This window comes from Myiozetetes cayanensis, unplaced genomic scaffold, assembly GCF_022539395.1.
Source record: "Myiozetetes cayanensis isolate MyiCay16 unplaced genomic scaffold, myiCay2020 scf2-11, whole genome shotgun sequence".
Taxonomy (NCBI): Eukaryota; Metazoa; Chordata; class Aves; order Passeriformes; family Tyrannidae; genus Myiozetetes; species Myiozetetes cayanensis.
The window spans coordinates 104,008,689-104,030,575 of NW_026087411.1; the positions used below are offsets into that span (position 1 = coordinate 104,008,689).

At 38.6% G+C, this 21,887-nt stretch overlaps 1 protein-coding gene across 2 annotated transcripts in view; it reads left to right on the forward strand.

Moving 5' to 3' along the window:
* Positions 1-21,887, forward strand: part of VSNL1 (visinin like 1) — a 91,455-nt gene that overhangs the window by 35,065 nt on the left and 34,503 nt on the right. For both annotated transcript variants that reach the window (XM_050316617.1, XM_050316618.1), the window contains exon 2: positions 4,319-4,485. In XM_050316617.1, coding sequence (XP_050172574.1) covers positions 4,324-4,485 — 162 coding nt within the window. In that variant the 5' untranslated portion in view covers positions 4,319-4,323. The remainder of the gene's footprint in view (positions 1-4,318; positions 4,486-21,887) is intronic.

Here is a 21,887-nt window from a genome sequence, read left to right on the forward strand (position 1 = left end):
TGAGATCTTCAGATGCACTCAGTTTACTCTTCCTTAGGAAGAGCCAGAGTTCTGTTTGTTTGCACTTGGTCGCTTTGAACTCTGGGCATTTGCTGAGGAGACTGGAGGGTAACGAGAGGAGGGGAAAGAAGTAGTCAGTGGGAATGAAGCTGTGTTAGCAACAGTTTGGGAGGTTTTTTTGAAATCGTTAAACAGCAAACAAGGTTCCGTAAGTCACGCTTTGCTATTGAACTTAAGGCTTTTTTTCCCTTAGGTCTTTAGTAATATTTTGTTTTGTAAAACTGTACTCACACTGGCAGCTTAGTACAGGCAAGCCAAGTGGGAGCTGCAGACTTGATAAACCTGGTGCAGGAGTTGCTGTAAGATATTCCAGGGGTAAAAAACCGTGCTTGGCCAGGAGGTTTGGATGATGATCAAGTGGAGAGTGGAGAGTGTTTGAAACAGGACAAGCATGTGTGGGACACATGGTAGCATTGCAGAAAATGATACCAGATCTTAAAACTGGAGGAACTGTTTTCTTCTTTCTACATGGTGACTTAATGCCCATTGCCTCTAAAGGCCCTGGTAAATCATATAAAATGTTTGCAAACCCATGCTGCTGAACCATTTTAGGGTAAGTTCCTGCTGCTGCTGAAGCCCTTTCCTGCTTCCCAAGCTGGCTGGCATGGGCCTCTTGAGGTCCAGCAGGGCAAAGAGCAGGCAGGCACATCCTCATATTGCACTTGCCTGGTGCTGGCACAGCCTGGACTGCTTCAAGTTGAGGATTGGTTGTTTAATAAATTTACATCTTTTAAATCTGACCTTCCTATGGACCTGTAAAAGCAGCAATTAAGGTGTTACTTAGTGAAGTGTTGGAGTACTAGTCTACTAAGTATTTCTCAAAAGGCATGTTCTCTGGGCAGCTGATGGCCTCTTTGAGCATTTCAGGAAAGGGATGTGTTTTTAAACTCAACCTTTATTGCTGTTGCTACTTGTTACACAACAGTAGAGTTTTAGTGTTTTTCTTGATCTCTACTTTGGATTGTGTTGCCCTTGTTAGTATTAATAAGCATTCTCCTGCCAGAGTAACCTCACTGGGAACAGTATTGACACCTTTATTGATGCCATGTGGCACCCACATACCTGCTTCCTTGTTTATTGTGAATCTCTCCCCCACAATGGTTTGATATCAAAGTATGTTGCATTTTTTTTTCTTTCCCCTTTGCCAGAAAACACAACAGAAAACAAATAGCTGTGTTTCAATTGTAATATTGCATGATTGGGAGTATGGAAACTGGAAGCAAATTTATAGTTTAAAATTGTAAAATATACTAAAGAAATGCTTGCAGAGTGATCTTTCCTCTTCTTGAAAACTTAGTAGTTGTGCAGCTGTTCCCTCCTGTCTTTTCCTAATGCATATTCGTAGATTTTCACACAGGAAAATAAATGCATGTTTGCAAAACCATGATTATAAGTTAATTAAAAATAGTTTTCGTTTTAGAAAACTGAATGTGTTTGTGGTAGCATACTCATTGCTAATGGATGACTGTACTTTTTCCCACAGTAATAAGAGATTCAATGAAGCTCTAGAAGATGTTAGGATATGATTAACTGGATAATCTATGTATTTGAGTTTTTATTCCCAAACAAGGTGGATCTCCCATAGCCAGAAGTGTGAGTTTATATTTGATAATTATGTAAGCCTCTTGAGCTTTCTTGCAGATTGTAATTCAATTCCATAAGAAAAGAGCTTTAAAACATGGAGAAAGAATGAATGCCTCTAATTCCAGGAAGGCATTGTGACCAGCTTGGTCAGCATGTCTCAAACAGAGTCCAACAGATTATGCACCATGCTACCCTGGAGCAGCAAATAAAAGTACAGAACCCAGCAGTCCCAAATTATACCTTTCTCAAATAATGGTTTTGTTCTGTGGAAAAAATAATGTCTGAGAGTATTTATCAAAATGTCAGCTGTGGTTTTCATTTACTAGAGGATATTCTATGGTGAAGGACATCAGAGATGGCTGGAAGGTGTTTGGGACTTACCTGGCTAACTGTGGCAGGCAAGAAGCTGACCAAAATTAGGGACCTGTATCACAGAAGCAGAAAGCTGGTGTCTTGTTCCTCTGAATCAGATGATATAAAAGGTTACATGTGGATAGGTGTGTCTTTATTAATGTATTCTTAAGTACTTACTCTCCATATTCTATAGATGTTCTGTAGTGTTTTATGTTCACAGTATTGAAAACAATACAGGTAACTTTGGAGGATGGAGCTGAGATTCACAGTTAGTTCTATCTGCTTCCACTTCTGCATAGTGCCAGTTCCAAGGGCCTTAAAGTTAACACAACAAAGATTGAAAAGTTGCTATTACAGAAAAATTGTCAGTCAAAACCACCTGATTTTTGCTCATTGAAGATGCTTTTTTTCATTAATAGGTGTTATTGAGTTAAGTATTAATGGGGGTAAGAGTCCACATGAAGAGTCAAGCGAAAAAACACTTGGCTAAATTAAGAGAGCCAAAAGATGTCTTATGAATCTACCTAAGGTAGTTACCGTAGCTGCTGAGAATCATTAGGGTCCTAGGCAAAGCATGTTGTGACTGCAAAAGGTAACAGAGCTTAAATAAAAAAAAATGGAAAGGAGAAATAAACAGGCTCCATAAAAACTAAAACAAATAAACCAATCATTGTTTCATGTAAAATCTATCTGAGTTAGAACTAGAGAAATAACTGTATCAGTATGCTATAGTCTCCATGGGATTTAAATTCAGATTTTGCCAAATTAGGCCAGTGTCATACATGAGAAGATGGGGACTTCAGAGGTAAGGCTGGGGCAGTTGTTCTAAATACTATGAATTGCAAACCAATCATTCAGTCAAAACTGCTGATTTCTGGACATCTGAGTGTACAGTTATTCCTGTGACAATTAACTGGAAGGTTGAACTCTTGCATATTTTTCTACATTTACCAAAACATGTGAATGGGAGATTAGCACAGCTTCAGATTAAGTTTGGAGCAAGGGGTGTGTTGGCCTTAGTTAACAACTGGGTGAGCCCTTGCAGCAAGTTCTTGTAGTTCAGAAAGATGAAGGAGGAGTGATTGACTTGGCACATGCTCAAGGAAGGTTCCCATAAAGGAAATTATATAAATATATTGATTTGTTGGAATAGAACAAAGTATGTCCTTCTGAGGACAAAGAAATTTCCCCTTTGAAACAGGGGAATATGCCAAAAGCAATCAATTAATATCAGGAATGGGTGGTCATATGGACTAGAAATCAAGGCATTCAGTGTGGTGCAGTCATTACAGACAGATGCTAAACTGGAGATAAAAATGGAAATCAAAGCTAGGCTCAGGAAAGAAATTCATCACTTTGCAGTTCTGTACAGGCCAAGTTAAGTGTTGTCTGTCATCTGATTAAAAAATAACTGAAAGACATCTGTCATGAAGCAAACTGTAGCAGAATGGGAAAAATTAAAGAAGAGGATTTTTGTAAAGTTTTCTCAAAGGACATCTTTGGTGAAATGTCAAAGAACCTGGAAGTGTCTCAAAAGGCCAACATGAGTAATACTGAAATTACTGTGTTTATCTATACATACGTGCATATTTTATATTTCTGGCTGGTTTATATTTTATACATGTGTACACCAAATGTATGTAATTGATGCATTGAATATCTCCAGAGTTAACAGTGATGAAATGCAAACCATCTATAATGTATCAACTGTGCATTAAATATATAAATATACATCTATGCATACATATGTGTATCTATACATGTATATGTACAAAGATATAGGAATTAAATTTACTTTTCCAGTTTGGTTTTGTCATTTTTTGAGACCAAGTGTGTGGAGTCTTGCATTGCTTCCTCCTGGTGGGACACCTCTTGCTGTACGTTACAAACCTCTCTGTCCACAGCATTGGACCTGTGAGGAATAGCTGCTAATGTGGGTGTCATATCAGAAGAGATTTTCAAGACAAAGAGGAATTCTGTGGACATCCCTGAATTTCTAATTTTTTTTTTGGTAAATTCAAAGAAAAAATTAAGTAATCTTTTTTGATCTTAGTGTAAAGAAAAGCTTTAAGTTGCCTAATTTTAAGGCAAATAAGTAGTCTGTCTCCAGGCCTTAAGATTCCTAAATGAAAGAAGAATGTTGCCTTTTTTCCAATATTTTCAGTCTCCAATATTCAAGTATAACTACGGTTCATGTTCACTAACAGATCTTGGAAGTTGTGTTTGAAAGCAGCAGTGAGTACGAGTGTGAAATTCAATCTTTATGGCTAATTCCAGTTTAATGGCCACATTTGGCTAATTGTATTCATTTATTTTCAAGGCAAAATGGGGAAACAAAACAGCAAGCTGGCCCCTGAGGTGATGGAGGATCTGGTGAAGAGCACGGAGTTCAATGAACACGAGCTAAAACAGTGGTACAAAGGATTTCTAAAGGACTGTCCAAGTGGTAGACTGAACCTTGAAGAGTTTCAGCAGCTCTACGTAAAAGTAAGTTATTTAACTTACTTTAACTAAGTTCCTACTATTTGACTGCAAAAAAGTTATTCAGTAACGTAAAGGAAACATGTGGTCAAGACTCGATGGTCATTTAGACTAAGGAATAACTTTGCTGGGAGAAGAAATGGTGAGGAGATGAATGGGAAGTACTACCATCATCACACCAGTGATTCATGTAACTGTAGTGACCAGAATCAAAAGTTTAGAATAAGAGCTGTGATTTATTCACAAGAAATACATTCTCTATGCTCTGCAATTCATGGGCCTCTTTCACCCTCAAAGGATGATCGTGGTCCTGTTCAATATAAACCATGTGATTGCTAGAAATACTTATATGACAGTGGTGAAGTTTCATGGCAGTATGTCGGGGTTTGATCCAACCACTGCCTCTCTGGGCAGTCCTTGCCCACATTCTTCGCCACAAAAATGTTGTGGTTTTGCTCTGGGTCAATTTGCTTTCACACCCCCACAGAATTATTTTAAGTCGAGAGAAGGTTTATGCAGACAAAAGAGGCCTGATTTGGGAAAAATAATATGAACATTTATTACTAGCAAAATAAAAACTACTAAAGAACTATATCTATAACAATTTTATTTAAGTAAAAGTACTATGTATTTACAGAAATACTTCTCCCCCCTTTATATCAGTCCAAGGAGGAGAAGCAATCTTTTTCTCTATTCTTGGAGCTCCAGGTCTCTTCAGTAACTCTGCAGCACTCTCATTGCAACTGGAACTCTTTCTCTTTTTCTCTTGCTCTATGCTGGCCTCCAGGGCTGGGCTTACCCCCCTCCTGGGCTAAGACCGGAGGCTGGGGGTTACCCAGGCCCCGAAGGTCTTCTCTTCCATGGGCTTGCAAGGGGACACTTACTTATCATGGATCTTCACCACAGGATTGCAGGAGATCATGGCTTATGAGTCCACCCCTGTTTCCTGTTTTCCCCTGTCCCTTCCCACGGGAGAACAGTCCTTGATAGACCTCTCCGACATGGGTCTAGCATGGATCCCACACATGGATCCCAACATCCCTACCCGAGCCGTTTTCTGCTCCAGCGTAGGTTCTCTCAGGGTCACAAATCTCCAGCACCAGCAGCATGGATCTCTCACTGAGATCCCAAGCTTACCCAAGCCGTCTTCGCTCCGGCGTAAGCCTTAGGGTCATAAATCTTTAACAGGAGTCTGCCTCATTTCAGTCCCTCTCATGAAGTCTTGGCTTCCTTGTACACCCACAAGCTCCTCTGTGAGCCTCATGGAGGTCTCCTCACCCCAACAAACTTCTACAGGTGGCTGGGATTATTTTTCAGCCTTTTCGCTGCTGAAGGGAGAGAGCGAAAGGGGAAGAAGCAGCCCCCCTTTCGAACTTTCCTTCTCTCTCCTGCGGCTGCCAGCTTTGACCTTGGACATTTTGTTATCTCTTTGCCTGAATTCTTCTGCAATGGTTTCTGTCCAAGCACTCAGTCCTTTAAAGTTTTTTTTCTTTACTCTCTTACATGAGAGAAGGGGAGGATTCAGTGCCACGCCTGCCCCCAGCCCAGGACCAGGGGAGGAGGGGGCCTTGACCCACCTCGGGGCCCGCCGCCTCTCCTACATGGCTGCGGCTCCTAATTTCAACTGCACCACCAGCCTTCTCTTCCGTTTTCTTAAATATGTAATTAGCAAAGGCGTTACTAAGAGTTTTGATTGGCCTTTTTGTCCGGAAATCCACCTGGACAAAACCATCCTCAGCCCCAGGGGCTGGCTGGGCAAAACCATGACAATTATGATCCACAGATAAATTATGCACTGTGCACAAAGGATTTCTTTCTATAAATTTTAAGTATTGCCTTTATTTTTTTCCCCTACTGTCACTTTGTCCTCATTTTATTGGAAAGGCAAAACAGGCTGATTTGTTTATTTTCTTCTTATTTTTCATTATTTTATCAAGTTCAATTTAGTCTTTTCCTTACATTTATTATGTATTTATTCTGTAACAAGAAGAGTATGGGGGTAGCATAAGAAGTGTATTCATGTTACAAAGAAAATTGTATTTTAATTCAGAATTGAGTGTCTGCCTAAAGGTCAGAGACTTCAAAGTAATGTTAATTAGGAGAAATATTGGATGGCAGTGAGGAACAGTAAGATCAGAACAGCTCATAAATACAACGTGAGGCTGAATAAAAATAAAAAACCCTTTCAAATGTAAGTAGTTAGTATTGAACACACTGACAGTTTCCTCAGACAAGTGGTAGTGTCTTTTCTCTCCAATGCATGCTGCAGTTCTTTCCTAAATTTCTTCAGCCTTGAACCCAATCACTCTGCAAATTATGCCTAGTCCCTTTTTCTTTCTAATGAACGATCTAGCAAAAACTTCCAAGTCCAGCTTATGTAAATAAGCTTCTGTCTTCATATTTTAATATTTATGGCTCAAGATGTTACCTCACAATCCTTTTCTTAAGATATGAATGACTTTGTAATAAATGTTATTTTCAGATTAAAGAATTTTTGCAGCCTCAGGTATTATGCATGTTATCGACTGATAATTTATAACTTACATTTTAAACAATACTGAGTGCACTTTCAGCAAGAGCAGACATCTTGTCATTTCTAATGCATGTTTCTGAGAAAAGCAAACGGTCTTTACAAAATTTCTAATAAAGTGTGCCAACTCTTTAGCAATCATTACTTTCTTTTTGGCAAGTCACAGTAAGCAGATTAATTTATTTTTTTTTAATAGTTTTTGTGTGCTGTGATAAAAAATGTCTTCTGAAAGCAGTTGAAAACTGTTAGGACTACCTCCCCTCAAAGGGGCATTTGAAGTGTTCATAGATATTTCACAGGATGCTTTACTCATGAAGACATACCAGAGACTAAATTCAATATCATGTTTACATAAATGGAAGTGCAAAAAATAACATGAAGAACATAAGCAGTATTTCACTCTTGAAATTTGAAGACAGCTTTCTAATCTTACTAAACTGCAATATCTGGCTTTTAGTTTTATGGTCTCATATATCTTTAGATATGCACATCAAATACGAATGCCTCCCTTGCTTTGGTAGTTGTGGGTTTTGAATTTTACTGTGTAATGGCACTGTCATATATTTAGTCCAGTTTATTGCCATCCTATATATAATGTCTATACAGGGCAAAATACTGATTTTGCAGAGGAGAAATACGATTAGCTGTGCTAAATCCAGAGCTGTACCTCTCTTTCTGTTGCATAAATACTTGTAAAATAATGTCTCTGAGGAGCTAATAGTCTGAGTGTTGGCCATGGTGGTGACTTCTCTGTGTAGGACATTCTGCCTGCTCCAGCTGCTGGCTGCAGGCAAAACCCCAGATGTGAAATTTGATCTTTCCAGGAGGAGCCACCAGCAGGAGACCCAAATCATTATGATTGCATTTACAGCATTTCAGTCCCCTTAAAGCATATTCAGGGTGAAAATACATGAAGCATGTATTGATTTGTAATTCTTCTGCACAAGCTTGTGGTTGGGAGGGATGACATTTATCTGTTGGTTTAAACTGTATTTTATTGAAGAAGGTTTCCATAGATCAATATATTTTAAAAAGAAATAAAAGACTTCATTTCAGATTTATATCTACTTAAGATGATATTGTTTCTTTGTTCATGAGTTGTGTGGTGCACTGTCACATGTATTGATAAGAAGGTGTTGGTCATATAATTAAGGTGCAAAAATGTTTCTTTTTTTTTTTTAACTCACATGCAGTAGAAAATATCCTCAGCTTAATGAGCCCAAATATTTTTTATTATATGAGGAGCAATATTTTGAGGTGAATTTCCTTGTTGTCTTCACTTCTCTTCCTTTGTAATTGCAGAGTCGGGGTGTACAATCTTGCAATCTTGGAGACCAGGAGCTTTTTTTTTTTTTTTTAAATGAAATGTAACTGGAGGTGTCCTCGGATCTCACCTAATATGTTACTGTATCTAATGCCTACTAATAGGCTTGACTTGGTCTTAAGCAGAACATCCAGGACATGTGTGATGTGGATGTCAGGTCCCCCACACCAACTCTATGTATTTGCATCAATTGTACTGTGCTGTTTACTGATGTAGATGAAGACTGTATTGACTAAAGGGTGAATTACTCTAGTTTGGCTTGGAAACATTTGCTATTGAAGTTTCCATTATGAATACCAATCATCCAGTGCTTAAAATAAATAGCAGTTACACAAATGGACTCTACACGAAAATTATTTGCAGCACTTTTAGTGGAAGTGTCTATAAAAATACTTAGTCAAGAACACCTCTTAAATAAGCAGCTAATAGGCAGAAGTATACTTTATACTGTTGCATATTTAGCATCTTCTGCAATATAACAGGTTAATTAAAAATATTGGTTCATTTTTGAGTAGAAGGATTCTTCTTGGGATCCAAAATCTGTGGCAAGCTGTTAGGGCTCATCTTTCCCTGCATGATGCTGAATGACATGAATGCTTCAGCAGTTTTTGAAATAGTTTATTGAAGAACTGGTTAAATACTGCAAGACCAGAGCCACAAAGAGACCTAAATGCTGAAACACTGAGTTAACTGTCTCAAGGGTTTGCACAGAGCATGGGAGGGGGAGAAATCCATGGATAACATTGTGATAACATTGTGTCAAGCCAGCATGTTGTAAACAAATGTGCAAACCCACTACATATTGCTCAGGACAGGAATTGGTATTAAATTTTACATTTCTCCAGGGTATATGTATCTACTTTCATATGGGACTTGCATCTTTCAAACCTCTCCTGCAGAGAACTATCTAGGACATTAGAAGTCAAAGCAAAAACAAATGACTGGAGTCCTTTTGCTTTCTGTCTTAAGTGACAAAGGTAATGTAATTGCCTTATCTTTATCACAGTGGTTTAAGTACTCCTTAAGGTGTAGAAAAATTTGAATCTACTAGAGGAAGAGCACTGCCAGCAGGTTGAGGGAGGTGATCCTATCCATTTACTCAGCCCTAGTGAGGCTGCATCTGAAGTGTTGTGTCCGCTTCTGGGCAACTCAGTAGAGGAGAGACAAGGAGTTCCTGGAGCAAGTCCATTGGAGGGCAACAGAGATGATCAGGGGACTGGAACATCTCCCTTATGAGGAAAGGCTGAGGGATATGGACCTGTTCGGCCTTGAGAAAAGGCAACTGAGAGGAGACCTCATCAATGTCTATAAGTATCTGAAGAGAGGATGTCAAGAGGATGGATCCAGGCTCTTCCCTATGGTGCCCAGCAATAGGACAAAAGACAATGGGCAGAAACTGATGCACAGGAAGTTCCACCTGAATATGTGGAACAACTTCTTTCCTGTGCAGGTGACCGAGCACTGGAACAGATTACCCAGAGAGGTGGTGCAGTCTCCCTTGCTGGAGATGTTCAGGAGCTGTCTGGATGCAATCGTGTGCCATGTACTCTTGGATGACTCTGCTAGAGCAGGGAGGTTGAATCACTGTGGTTCCTTCCAACCTTACCCATTTTGTGAATTATCTTGTTCCTTTTTGAATCTGCATTGCTCACCCTCTCATTTATCTACCTGTGGGATATCACTGTTTGTGATGCTGACAATATCCCAACTAACCTCTTTTTCTGCATGAAATAGCATCAGACACCTGAAACCTAGAATTTCCCTATTCAAAGAAAATACCCTAACTGTTGAACTTAATCCTTCCTGGCTTTCTTAATTTTCCTTTTTTCTCTTCTAGAAAGTCCTTAATTCTTTTATCTTACATAAAACTTCATTAGCATTGTGAGCAGAGAGCTAAGGAATTAATATACAAAACTGTCATTAAAATAAAATATACCAATAAAAAATTCTGGAGTGTTCCTATCATTCTTTAGGGTTTTTTGCAGTCTAGAGGGCCAAATACATTTTTCTTCAGATCTTTTGAATTCACTGGGTTTAGATGAATATGCCCTAGAGTGTGTAAGTGTGCATAATCACTGCTAATGTTCACAGGAATTATGCATGTTTATTAAGTGGAAAATAGGCTTCTATATTGTGATACTTCTTGGAACTGGGTCACTGAACATGAAAAGCATATCCTCTGCATTAATAACAGAAATAAGCACCAATGGTCCTATAACTGGAAGGGTAGGGTTAGGAGTGATCATAATATAATGCTAGCATTAAATGAAGTAATTTACTTTGTGAATTTATGACACTTATACTTTTAACTATGCTCTAGAATTTTATAGATAACATTTAAATAAATAAAAAAGATGAAGAAAAAGTAATGCTATTTGATTAATTACAATCAAATGGTTTGTCATATTTTTGGCTTCTATCTCACATTTCTGGCCTTGAAGGGAATTGATTTATAGTCCTTCATTTTAATATGTGTAGGACAAAAGAATCTCAAAAATGTATTGAAATTTAAGTGGGTATATTTGCAGCCTCTTTTTGTCTATCCAGATTTGCAAGACAGACTAGCATCTTTCTAAAGATGGCACAGAGCTACTCAAAATTTTAGGTTAGGGCTGCATTTCAGGCTTTCAGTGGCTGCAAAAAAGTAAGATTCCAGAATGGAACAGCTGTGTTTACAGATGTCCTGAACATAGATGCAGTTGTACTGGCAGAAACTGATTTTTCTGGGATCATCTCTTTTAACTGGTAGATGGTGGTGATTTTATGAGTGTGGTTTGGCCACTTAAGTTCTCCCTATAATAGAAGTATTTTTTTAGGTATATTATGCCTAATATTATATTTAGTATATTATACCTGTCTCGTATTGATAAAGAACTATAGCATGTTTTGAAATAATGCAGATTATAAGAAATACTGACCTGTCACACAATGACTTTAGCCCATGCTGTTGCTACCTTCCAGAAGATCGTGTCTGGCACACTATCAGACTTCCTGGACAATATGACAGGATGTTTGTTTCAACACCATAGAAAACATCAGTTGTATTTATTTATAAACATAACTCTAAAGAAATCCTTAAACTGGTTAATATTACTGCTGTGTTATTGAATTTTTCAAAGTGATGCAGAATAATAAAGCTATCATTGTTACATTAGAAATTTTTGATGCAAACAAATAAAGCAGTGAATAGCTCTGATCTGGGGACATTACAAGTTGTCTCTATAAAGAAGCAGTGCATATGTAGATCAGCAAATAGAGGTTAGAAAGGAATGACAGTAACATTATTGGCATCAGTGGAAGTTTTACTTGTGGGGGGTTGTAAAATAGTCGATGAGGTAAAGATTCTTAACTTATTCCTAAAGCACTTAATACAAATCTACACATTTGAGACAATTACAGTAAACCATTAGGAATAAAATACTCCTAAAGAGTAAAAAACCTTTCACTAGAAGTACAGTGAAGCTCCTATGAAAGAAAAGGTAATATAGCAGAATCCAAAAGGCTAAAAAGCCACTGTGCTTGCAGTCCAGGGGAAGTGCTTTTTAGGATGAGCAATGTGTTTGGTGCTCTGAAGCTGAATTAAAACAAGATTCTAATAACTTGTAAAAAAAAAAAAAAGAGAGATTGCAATTGCTTTTTATACAGGACTTGGAAAAAACAAACAAACAAACAAACAAACAAACCCCAAAAAACTCGAACAAACAAACAAAAAAAAACCACCCATGGGTTAGTTGCCTGGATGTTTTCCATGCAAAACTGCTTTTACCATTATTCGTTTTCTTCTCCTTATAAACATGAATAGGCAGGTGCTGTGCCAAAATGCAGGTCTACTACAAAACCACATAAGAAACTTAATTATATGTTTCAAACAGAAGCTGAGCTTGTGCTGTATGAATTTTAAAACAAAGGGCCAGAATGCTTCTTACATATAAAACCAAAATCAAAGAAATCCCAGAGGCTGGGTTAACTTCGAGGCTGACTTTGTGCAATTCAGGAAAGGGGAGGATACTGGTAACGTGCCCTCCTGCGGCATTTCTGTCTCTGTGCTGATCCCAGGAAAAATAATGTCTGGACTTAATTTCATTCTGTGGAAGAACTTTTAAAATCTGTCTTCAGTAAACAGAGCTTTAAGGATCAGCAACCATCATCATCATCATGGCTAGGCTTTGCGAACGAAGATTTGAGAGGGCTCTACCCACGCTTGCTACAAGCGCGCTGATGGCTAAAAAGGCCAATGTGAGATAGACAAGTCCGGTTGCAGAAGGCACAGCAGAAAGACTCCCCAGGTGATATCAACAAGACGCGATTCTTTCTGCGTTGTCTTTTCTCCTCAAGAGTGATCCTGCGTGTGTTCTCAAAAGCAGCAGCAGCGTTATAGATGGTGTGTCTCCAGGCCTCCCGATTGGAGGCCAGGGTAGACCAATGGTGATGATCAATATGGCCAAGGCTGAGGGATTGTTTCAGGCAGTCCTTGTATCTCCTCTTCAGGGCTCCTCTCTTGCAGCACCCAGTGGCAAGTTCCCCACAGAGCACAATCTTAGGGAGGCGGTAGTCCTGCATCCTGGAGACGTGCCCTGCCCAGCGCAGCTGTGTTCTCAGCAGCATGGCCTCAATGCTCGTGATTGCTGCCTGTTCAAGGACAGACGTGTTGGTCACATAGTCAGTCCAGTGGATGTTTAGGATTGTATGGAGGCTGGGCTGACGGAAGCATTCTAAGAGACTTTAAAGATCAGCAACCATATTGAAAAGCAAAATACAGTAAATAAACACAGGTTCCCATTTAAGCTGCAAGGTAAATTGAAAACAGTAATTTCCAGTAGAGGACCAGCAGGCTGGGTATCAAACAGCTCTGAAAATACAGCTGTAAATTACAACACTGGATGCTAAAAACCTTTAACAATGTGGAATGGAGTCAGTTTAGATTGAAATCCTAATCTCAGTGAAGCTAATGGGAGTTTTCATTCCTGATCCTTACTTAAGAGCTTAGGACTGTACTGAGTTCCTGAAATTGTTTATCATTTTGAGACCTGAGTGCTGTGAAGTCTGGTGCAAGCTCCATTAACCATTAGTATCCAGTCCTACAATCTGGGCCTAGAGTCTGGAGAGCTCTTCATCAGGTGTGAATGTACAGATTGCTAGTACAGTTGTCTAAAATCAAAGTCTGTGTGGGTGAGGGGTGAAAGTAAGTGTTCTGAACTTAGTAGAGAAAGAATTTCAGAGGGAAAGGACAACTCTTCTATTTACAGTGTTATGGCTAGGGGTTAATTGTAAAGGCTAAAATACATTTTTTCTTTGCTTCTGTTGCAGAGGATATAATGGCCCATATCCTCTAGACAATCTCCTCTGGAGACTTTAAATCTAGAAAACAAGGAAGTCAGACAATTCTAAAAGATGAAATCTAAGCAGCTAAATTTTATTTGCTCCAAATAGTAGCTTGTGGAGTATCCAGGCTAGTGGAATGACTCTCCCTAATGCTTAAACAAATCAGTAACATATGCTGACACTCTGTCTGTGAGAGGCAGGAATCATGGTCACATGAATCCATAAAGCAGTCCAACTGTCCAAAGGCATCTCCAGGGCTTAGAGTCAGCAGATGTGTGGGAATGCAAAGGTTTAGTCCAAACCTCTGATTATTACTAGGTATTGAATAGATCTGTAATTCTGTGGTTATATGTGGTTCTTGGAGGCACTCTAACTTGAGGCCCAATGCATAGAAGAGAGCATGTCCAACCAGGACAAGATGATCCAGCCTGGAATGCTTAAAAATATCACCATTCACATTCATGCCCTAGTTTCCACTGTAGTCTGATAAAAGAATGCAGGGTGGGTACATTTGCCAACAAAAACATGCAAATTACTTTCACTTCATCTTTGATTTTGAAGGAAGCTCACCAGTTCCCAAAACTGTCGTGCATTTTTATAAGAGACCTTGTGCCTTTACAGCTCACCTTTGATCTGTGTTGGATTCCTCTGAGAAATCAAAACAATGAATTTGGGATACTGTGATTATTTCTGTAGCAAAACAGTGAATTCATTAATAAGGTTATCTGAAGGGTAATAAAGAAGGAGTGCTGCAGCTTGGATGGAGAAAGCCATTGCTGGCACAAAGTATGAAAGATCTCAAAGAGAAAGACCCAGTGAACTATCAGCACCAAGTCCCATAGCTGTTACAGTGTTCAGATCTACTGTTTACTGTAACCATGCTTATTGCTTGCACCATTGTTAAGTGGTCCTCACAGCAGCCAACAAAACTGATGGCTGGTTCACAACCTTTACACAATCTGTTGTAAAAGTCAAGTGTACTGGATTTTTTTTTATCCTGAAACTTCTATTTCCTAGCTCTCTTCATACCACCTCAGTGCTTTCCTTCTCATTATAAGGAAGGGTGTTCACAAAACCAGTGAAAATCCTTGAGGATGTGCAGTGGAGAGAGGAGGGTAATACTGACTGTACTTCTTTTAGAAGAATAGAGTATATAAAGTCTCTACATTATGTACGAACATACATTTGAGATACAACAAGGTTAAACCATTTGTGTGATGTCTTTGGCAAGGTCAGGGCTGAAATTATTTTGTGGTTCAAAACATAAATGTCCCTTACTTCATTTCTGAGGAGTGAGGACTTGTTCTTTTTCCTACAGAAAGGCTTGGGAATGACTTCCTGGGGTCCCACATGCACTCAATAGTATGGCACTTCTGGCCAGATGTTAATGAAATGTCTGCTCTAGATCTACACTGGTTTCTGTGGTGTACAGTTAAACTATGATAATGTTGTTGCAGGAAACCAATATTTAACTTTGTTTCAAAATCTAAGTAACTGAGATTTTGGAAACCAGATCATCTTTTTAGGATGATACTAGCCTTATTCTGAAGGCTAGTAAGCATGTGTTTTTGTTACTTGAGACAAAGTGAACTAAGGTCTTTCAGGAACTTCATCTTGTTACATTTCTTGAACTATAAACATTTCTGTTTGTTTAAAATATTAAAAACAAAACACAAAAAAACCTGTTTTGTATTACAGGGTTTGTGAAGGAGCCTTTAAATCAGGGTACTTCATTTCAGCACTGGAGTGAATTAATATGATTTAAAGTATTTTTTTTAAATACATTGAAGTATTTTCCTTTAGTACCAAAGTCTGTTTTCAACATCTCACTTGTACACAAGGCCTGGGGCTGAAAACAGCATTCTTGCTTCTTAAGGTGTGGACAGGAACTTGGTGCTCTGAACTGAGTCCCTTCACCCTGATGTGTCCTCTCTAACTCCACACCTCAGCTTGTCCTCCCTCCTCCTCCCAGGAAACTCACTGGTCCTGCAGAAAATTAATTTACTGACATTACTTCCAGAACTTCCCAAATGGACAGCTGTGAGTCACTGTAGCTGAGTATGAATATCCCAAAAATTAAAGGGCCTGCATTAGTCTGGACCGTGGTGCTTGCAGTGAGGCACTGCATCTCAACCTGCTCCGTCTGCTCCTGGTGCATTGAGATGGCAAATCACCATTACTGTGCAATGAATGTGCTGCTGTGGGAAGCTACAGCTATGCAGGTATTGAAACATCAGCTACTTTTTCAGGGTATTGTGGTATGGAGAGGCATTTGGGAGCTCGCTTGGTTACCAAGTTATACACAGTTTTTATTATCATGTAGACATTAGTTGACATTCCACTCAGGTTTCTACTAATCATAGTCTGAATTTTTCCAGTACCTTGGGATATCAGCTTTCTTTTTCTTCAATGAGAGCAAATTTCCATCTTTTCATGTTTAATTAAGGCTCATAGGAATAGACTATTTGCACTGACAAACCTAATGATTGATGAATTGAAATGATTTACCGCTACCTTGCATAGAATTAGGTAGCTATCTTAATTTTAATCACAAACAAATCAAAATGAGAGAAACATATGGTTTGGAAGATAAAGTAATCAACACAAGGAAAATCAGACAGGATAAGATTTTGTCATTTTACTGAAATACACATGAAACACTCTCAGAAGAGTTGGTGTGAAATCCACCAGTTGAAGTTGTGAAGTTTGGCTGTGTGGTTGCATGGATAGCCCAGAACTGAGCATGCAGCTCTGAGTAAAATTGCACTGTAGTCCAAAGAAAAAGCAGTATATACAGAAGTGTAAATCAACATTGCAGGTTACTTCAGAGTGAATATCAAAGTGAGTGGAAGATTATTTCCATGTAAACAAAGCTATTAAAGCAAAAAGGAATTAAAAATTCCTATGTCATTAATTGAAATAAGATTTTATTTGGACCTTTTCAGCAGCTTTCAGCAGAAGTATATTCAATTCTCAACTTATTTCCAGATAGTTCTAGAGGTCCTCTTCATTTTTAAGTATATACCTTACGATTGCTGTTATCCCTTACTAGGAAATACAAACCTGTAAGCATATTAATGGCTCTTCGCAGCTTTCTTTGTCATATACTCACTAATTTTCTCCTCCCCGTCCAACCAAATCAGGCTAGGAGATGATTAAAGCCCTGTTCCAAGATACATGAGTTTTGGCTATGTGATTCCTGAACCTGGTGCTGATACCAAATACACAGGAACTGATCAAAAAAGAACAGTCCTTGAGTTCACTTTTGTGTTCACAGGCTTCAGCTACAGCTGCTACTTGTGTCCGTGGTGACTATATATGTGTCTAAATACCTTTTTGGTTCTGGAAAACTCTTAATTGTGTTGGTGACTGTTAATGTAGCAATTACAGTGCCTAATTTTATAATATGTGTCAGTGCAGATAATGATGACTTAAAACATTTAACTGAAATGATGGAGTTGTCTAAGAATGGATCAAGTAAAACAAGAAATTACGTTGTGAAAGCCTCATGGGATACCACAGCCTTGCAGATAACTTTAGGAGATGTACTTCCTCCTGACATGGATCTGTTTTCACCAGAATAAATTCCAGCCAACTGCTTTTCAGGCAGCTACACCAGTCTCTGGAAGGTGATGCTCTTTGGGTGTGGTCCTGGTGAAATGCAGATGTCCTTAGCTCCCTTCAGAGTCTTCCTATCCACACACACTGGGCCTTAGCCCCAGTGGGAAAGGATGGAGTGTTTCTTTGGTGAAATCACTGCTTCCCACTTACCCTCCCACCTCCACTTTGGCAGAGCAGGTACCATTCCTGTACTCTATTAACACTCTTAACTTCATTCAGGAGTAAAACACATCTCCTTTCCTCAGGGTCCAATTTCTGCATTTCAATTCAAAGCATCTTCAGCACATTGAGTCTTATATTACCTGTGGGTGGGTAATCTCAGTACAAACATTATATACCCACATTAAGCTTCTTAATTAGGACAAGTGATTTTGGTGGAAATCCATCCTTCTGAGCTCACAGTTGCTTAGCTGTGACCAAATCCCACAATTTTCTTGGAGGAATACAGTCATACCATCTCATATGTAAATCCACAGAAAGGTGCAGCTGAGCATCACCTTTAGTGTAATGATATAGAACGTGTCATTATCATCTCCTGTTGCACATTTGTATGGAACAAGGGATGTCTTAACACTCCATTTATTACTTCAGAAAGTCAAAATTCCCAATATTTAATTTAAAAAATATTTCAGACATTTATTTATCTATTTTTAAATATAATTTCTATACATGACATTTGCTGTTTGAGTTTTTTGGGTTTTTTTTAAAGTAATACTTCAGATAACAGTTGACCTGAGAAAGGTACTTCTTCTAAGTTCCACTATACAGTAGTTCTTAAAAGCCCAGCAAGAAAATTGTGGTAAAAGTCTGGAACAGCTCTTTAAAGCATATCTGATGTCTTTTTATTTTTCCTGAGTTGAAAGAAATTCTGGTGTATTAAACAGGATTCTGAAAACGTGAGTTAGTAATAGTCATATTTAATTGTAAGAGTGCTATATTAGTCTTGGCTTGAAGAAGCAAACATGTATCTATCAATTAGTTCTTGCTACAATTAAATACAGTATATGACAAGGAAAGCCTTAGAATTGCTAACTCAGTGTCGCAGATTAGTCCTTAAGGTGTATTAGTCTATGCACTCATTTATTTTTAAGATTCTTTTCCCCTGGAGTTTTTCTGTATAACAGGAACATGGTGTTTAATGGACCTGATGTTACTCTCACAGAGCACATAAATGCTGGGGTTATTCTAGTGTATGGCCAAGAGCTGGGAGAATAATAATATATCTGCTTTTTGTAACTACTAACCCAGGGTATCTTTGAAGCAGGAAAATCATGAAAAAGAGCACATGCTCTGAAACAACCTGGAAAGAAACACTGTTTTCATTCTCAGAAAATTTAGTTGTTTATACAGAAAATCACCAGCAGGTCCAGAGCAATAAAACTGAGTAAAAAAATACTACTAACAAAAGGTAAATGCTGGTCTTTGTATCCAGCAGTTTCTTTTAAAATGATGTACCTCTTTGTTACCTCTCTGTAAAAATAACAACATTTTGCCAAAGAAATGAAATCTGTTTCCAAAGGATAAATTTCACACAGATTCAGTATAAAAATGACAATAACATGTAGCCAAATTTGTTAAGGATTTTTGAAAATTATTGATTTGGCATGCAAACTTCTAATAATTCTATAGAAGTGGACTATCTGTGGGAAATTGGCTCTTGAGCTGTATCCAGCAGGCAATTGTCAGTGTGAGAGAGAAAAAAACTTGTATTCTGGCTATCCAAGGACGGAATTTTTCCTTCATAGGCACAATAAATAGTTTTTGCTAGAAATAAAGAAGCTGCCAAATCAACCTATCTGAATAAAAAGTATGTTGTGCTTTACACATGGGAAAAGTGCTCCAGAACAGTTAATCCCTATGAAAACATTATCCCTGGATTATCACCAGTAGTACTTGCCTTCAGGCAGTTTTCAGTTATTTGTTTCCATTTTCTATACATGTACCCAGGGTTTTTATTTCCACGTGATTGTTCATCTCAATCATTTTCTTTGCTCTCATCTATTCCGGGCTTGTGCATGTGCATTTTACATGTTGCCAGAGTACTTTGGGCTACATTTACATTTCCAGATTTACAGAAATATTGTTCTGCATATAATGCTATGAAAGCCAGTATGTAGTCCTAGGAGGACCACTGATTTCTGTGGATATGGCCCATGTCACTGCAAAGTACAACCGTGGGCAAGAATACTTTTTATTTTTTTCTCCTCCCCTTTTACGTAGACAGGATATAAATATTCCATGGAAGTCCTTTATATGGATGATGTGAGTGAGTTCACATAGATCACTGGATGAAGAAGTCCCACATAGGTTTTATTGCCAGCACATTGGTGCAATAACTGGGTCAGGGGACAGCTAAAGTTGTGTTGCTATGCAAACAGGATGTCTTGGAACCAAATAAAAACAAAGGGAAAAGAAACTCCTTACAAGAAATGCAGTCCCTAATTACTGTGTAGATCTTTTACTGTGTAACAAAGAGGAGTGGTAACAGTGCATGTCACATGTACAGTGAAGTGGAAACATTACAGTGGAGGGTAAGATTTGACCAAAGTGAGAATATTTCTTTAATATAATCCATGATGCATTAAAAATGCACTTTTTTAAATGTTAAAACTCATTTTTTTACTAAGCCCTTAATTCTTGGTATTACTGAGTAAATTCACTGAATGCAATATAATGAAAAAATAAGTTTTCTTCCCCAAAGATCAAAGTGCCCTCCTTCATCCTGGAGTGTGCCAGAAGATGCAACCTTGGCATCTCCAAACTCCTGCACAGTCCTGGTTGTCAGGCATGTGGAATCTTGTGCTACATCCCCATCTTTTTCTTAACCATAATGTGCTTCTCATCTAGCTCATCTCCTTCTTCGCTAGGACACTGGCTGGATAAGTGGTGAAGCTTGATGTGATATCTGTGTACCTTTGTCCTTTTATTTTCCAGCCTTTGAGTTTCTGCAAACTCTACCTTGTGAGAAACTTGTTAATTTACTGTGCCAGAGGCAAGGGGAAGGAGGCTTTCTAATTTTTTTTATTTTTTAATATTTTTTGGCAGTAATGCTAGTTATATGCATTGTGTTGTCCAACAATACACTTTTGAGGAATGAAAGTAAAGTAAGAGAAGAAATTGAGGCTGGGTAAGTGTCAACTTGCTGTAGACCTTGGAAGATTTAAAATTACATATATTTTTATAAACCTAAGGATTTTAAAAAATAAAGACAGATAATGAAGAGAATGTTGGCAGGGGAACATTATCTAGACAATCCATTCCATATTTAAGGTTATATATCTGTAATAAAACACATGGTTCTGAGAAGATCTGTGCTGCAGCCTTTAAATAAGGTTGTAAATGAACAGATTGAATAGCCAAAATAGCAAAACCACGGCAGTCCTGTTCAAATCCATGGGAGATTTCACACCTTCTCTGGGACCAAGACTTGGCTTGCATTTTACCAGTTTCTTGTTTTATAACATATGATACACTCTGCAAAAGAAGGAGAGATGAACTTATAACTAATTTTTTTGGTGATGAAAATACATTCACCTACTTTTATCTTTTGTATGGAAATTGTTTCTCTCTTGGTAACTTCCACAAATAAATAATCCATTACTAAGCTGTTCCTGAAATGACAAACATAGTATCTGGAAGCACAGAGAAGATGCTGGACTGGGCACTCCTGGGAACTCCCATTCAAGCCATTGTGGTTTTTTTCAGTTCATTGGCCAAACAAATCAGATTACCACATCTGTTTAGCCAGATGGTCTTTCGAGTGTCATGAGGCAAGTGCAGTCAAAATACTATCTACAACTAGCACAAGGATTGCACTGGCAACTTGCTGCAGAAAAGGAATTACTTAAAATTCCTGTTGATGGCATTTGATGGCAAATTTTTTTTTAACAGGCAGATGGACTGAGCACCATCACCAGCCATGGTTCAGGTATGCACGGAGTAGATGGCAGCCTGTAAAACTGAGTAGTGCTATGGTTGGTTTCTGGAATACAAGTTAGGAACATTAATCTTTTAATGTTAGAAGCATAGGATGGGTTGGATTGGAAGGAACCTTAAAGATCATCTAGTTCCAACCTCCCTGCCACAGGTAGGGATGCTATTTTCTAGATCAGGTTACTCAGAGCCCCATCCAGCCTGCCTTTAAACACTTCCAGGGATGGGGCATCCACAACTTCTCTGGGCAACCTGTTCCAGTGCCTCACCACCCTCACAGTAAAGAATTTCTTTCTAACATCTAACCTAAACCTGTCCTTTTTCAGTTTAAAACCATTACCCCTTGTCCTTCACTATCTACACATACAAAAAATCCCTCTCCCTCTTTTTTGTAAGCCTCCTTTAAGGTACTGAAAAGCTGCTATGAGGTCTCCCCAGGGCCTTCTCTTCTGGCTGAACAGTGTCAGCTATCTCAGCCTGTCTCAATAGGAGAGGTGTTCCAGCCCTCTGATCACCTTTGTGGCCTCCTCTGGACCTGCTGTAACAGGTCCATGTTCTTCTTGTTTTGAGAACCCCAGAGCTGGATGTTACATTCCAGGTGGGTCTCACCAGGGCAGAGCAGAGGGGCAGAATCCCCTCCCTCAACCTGCTGCCCACACTGCTTTGGATGCGGCCCAG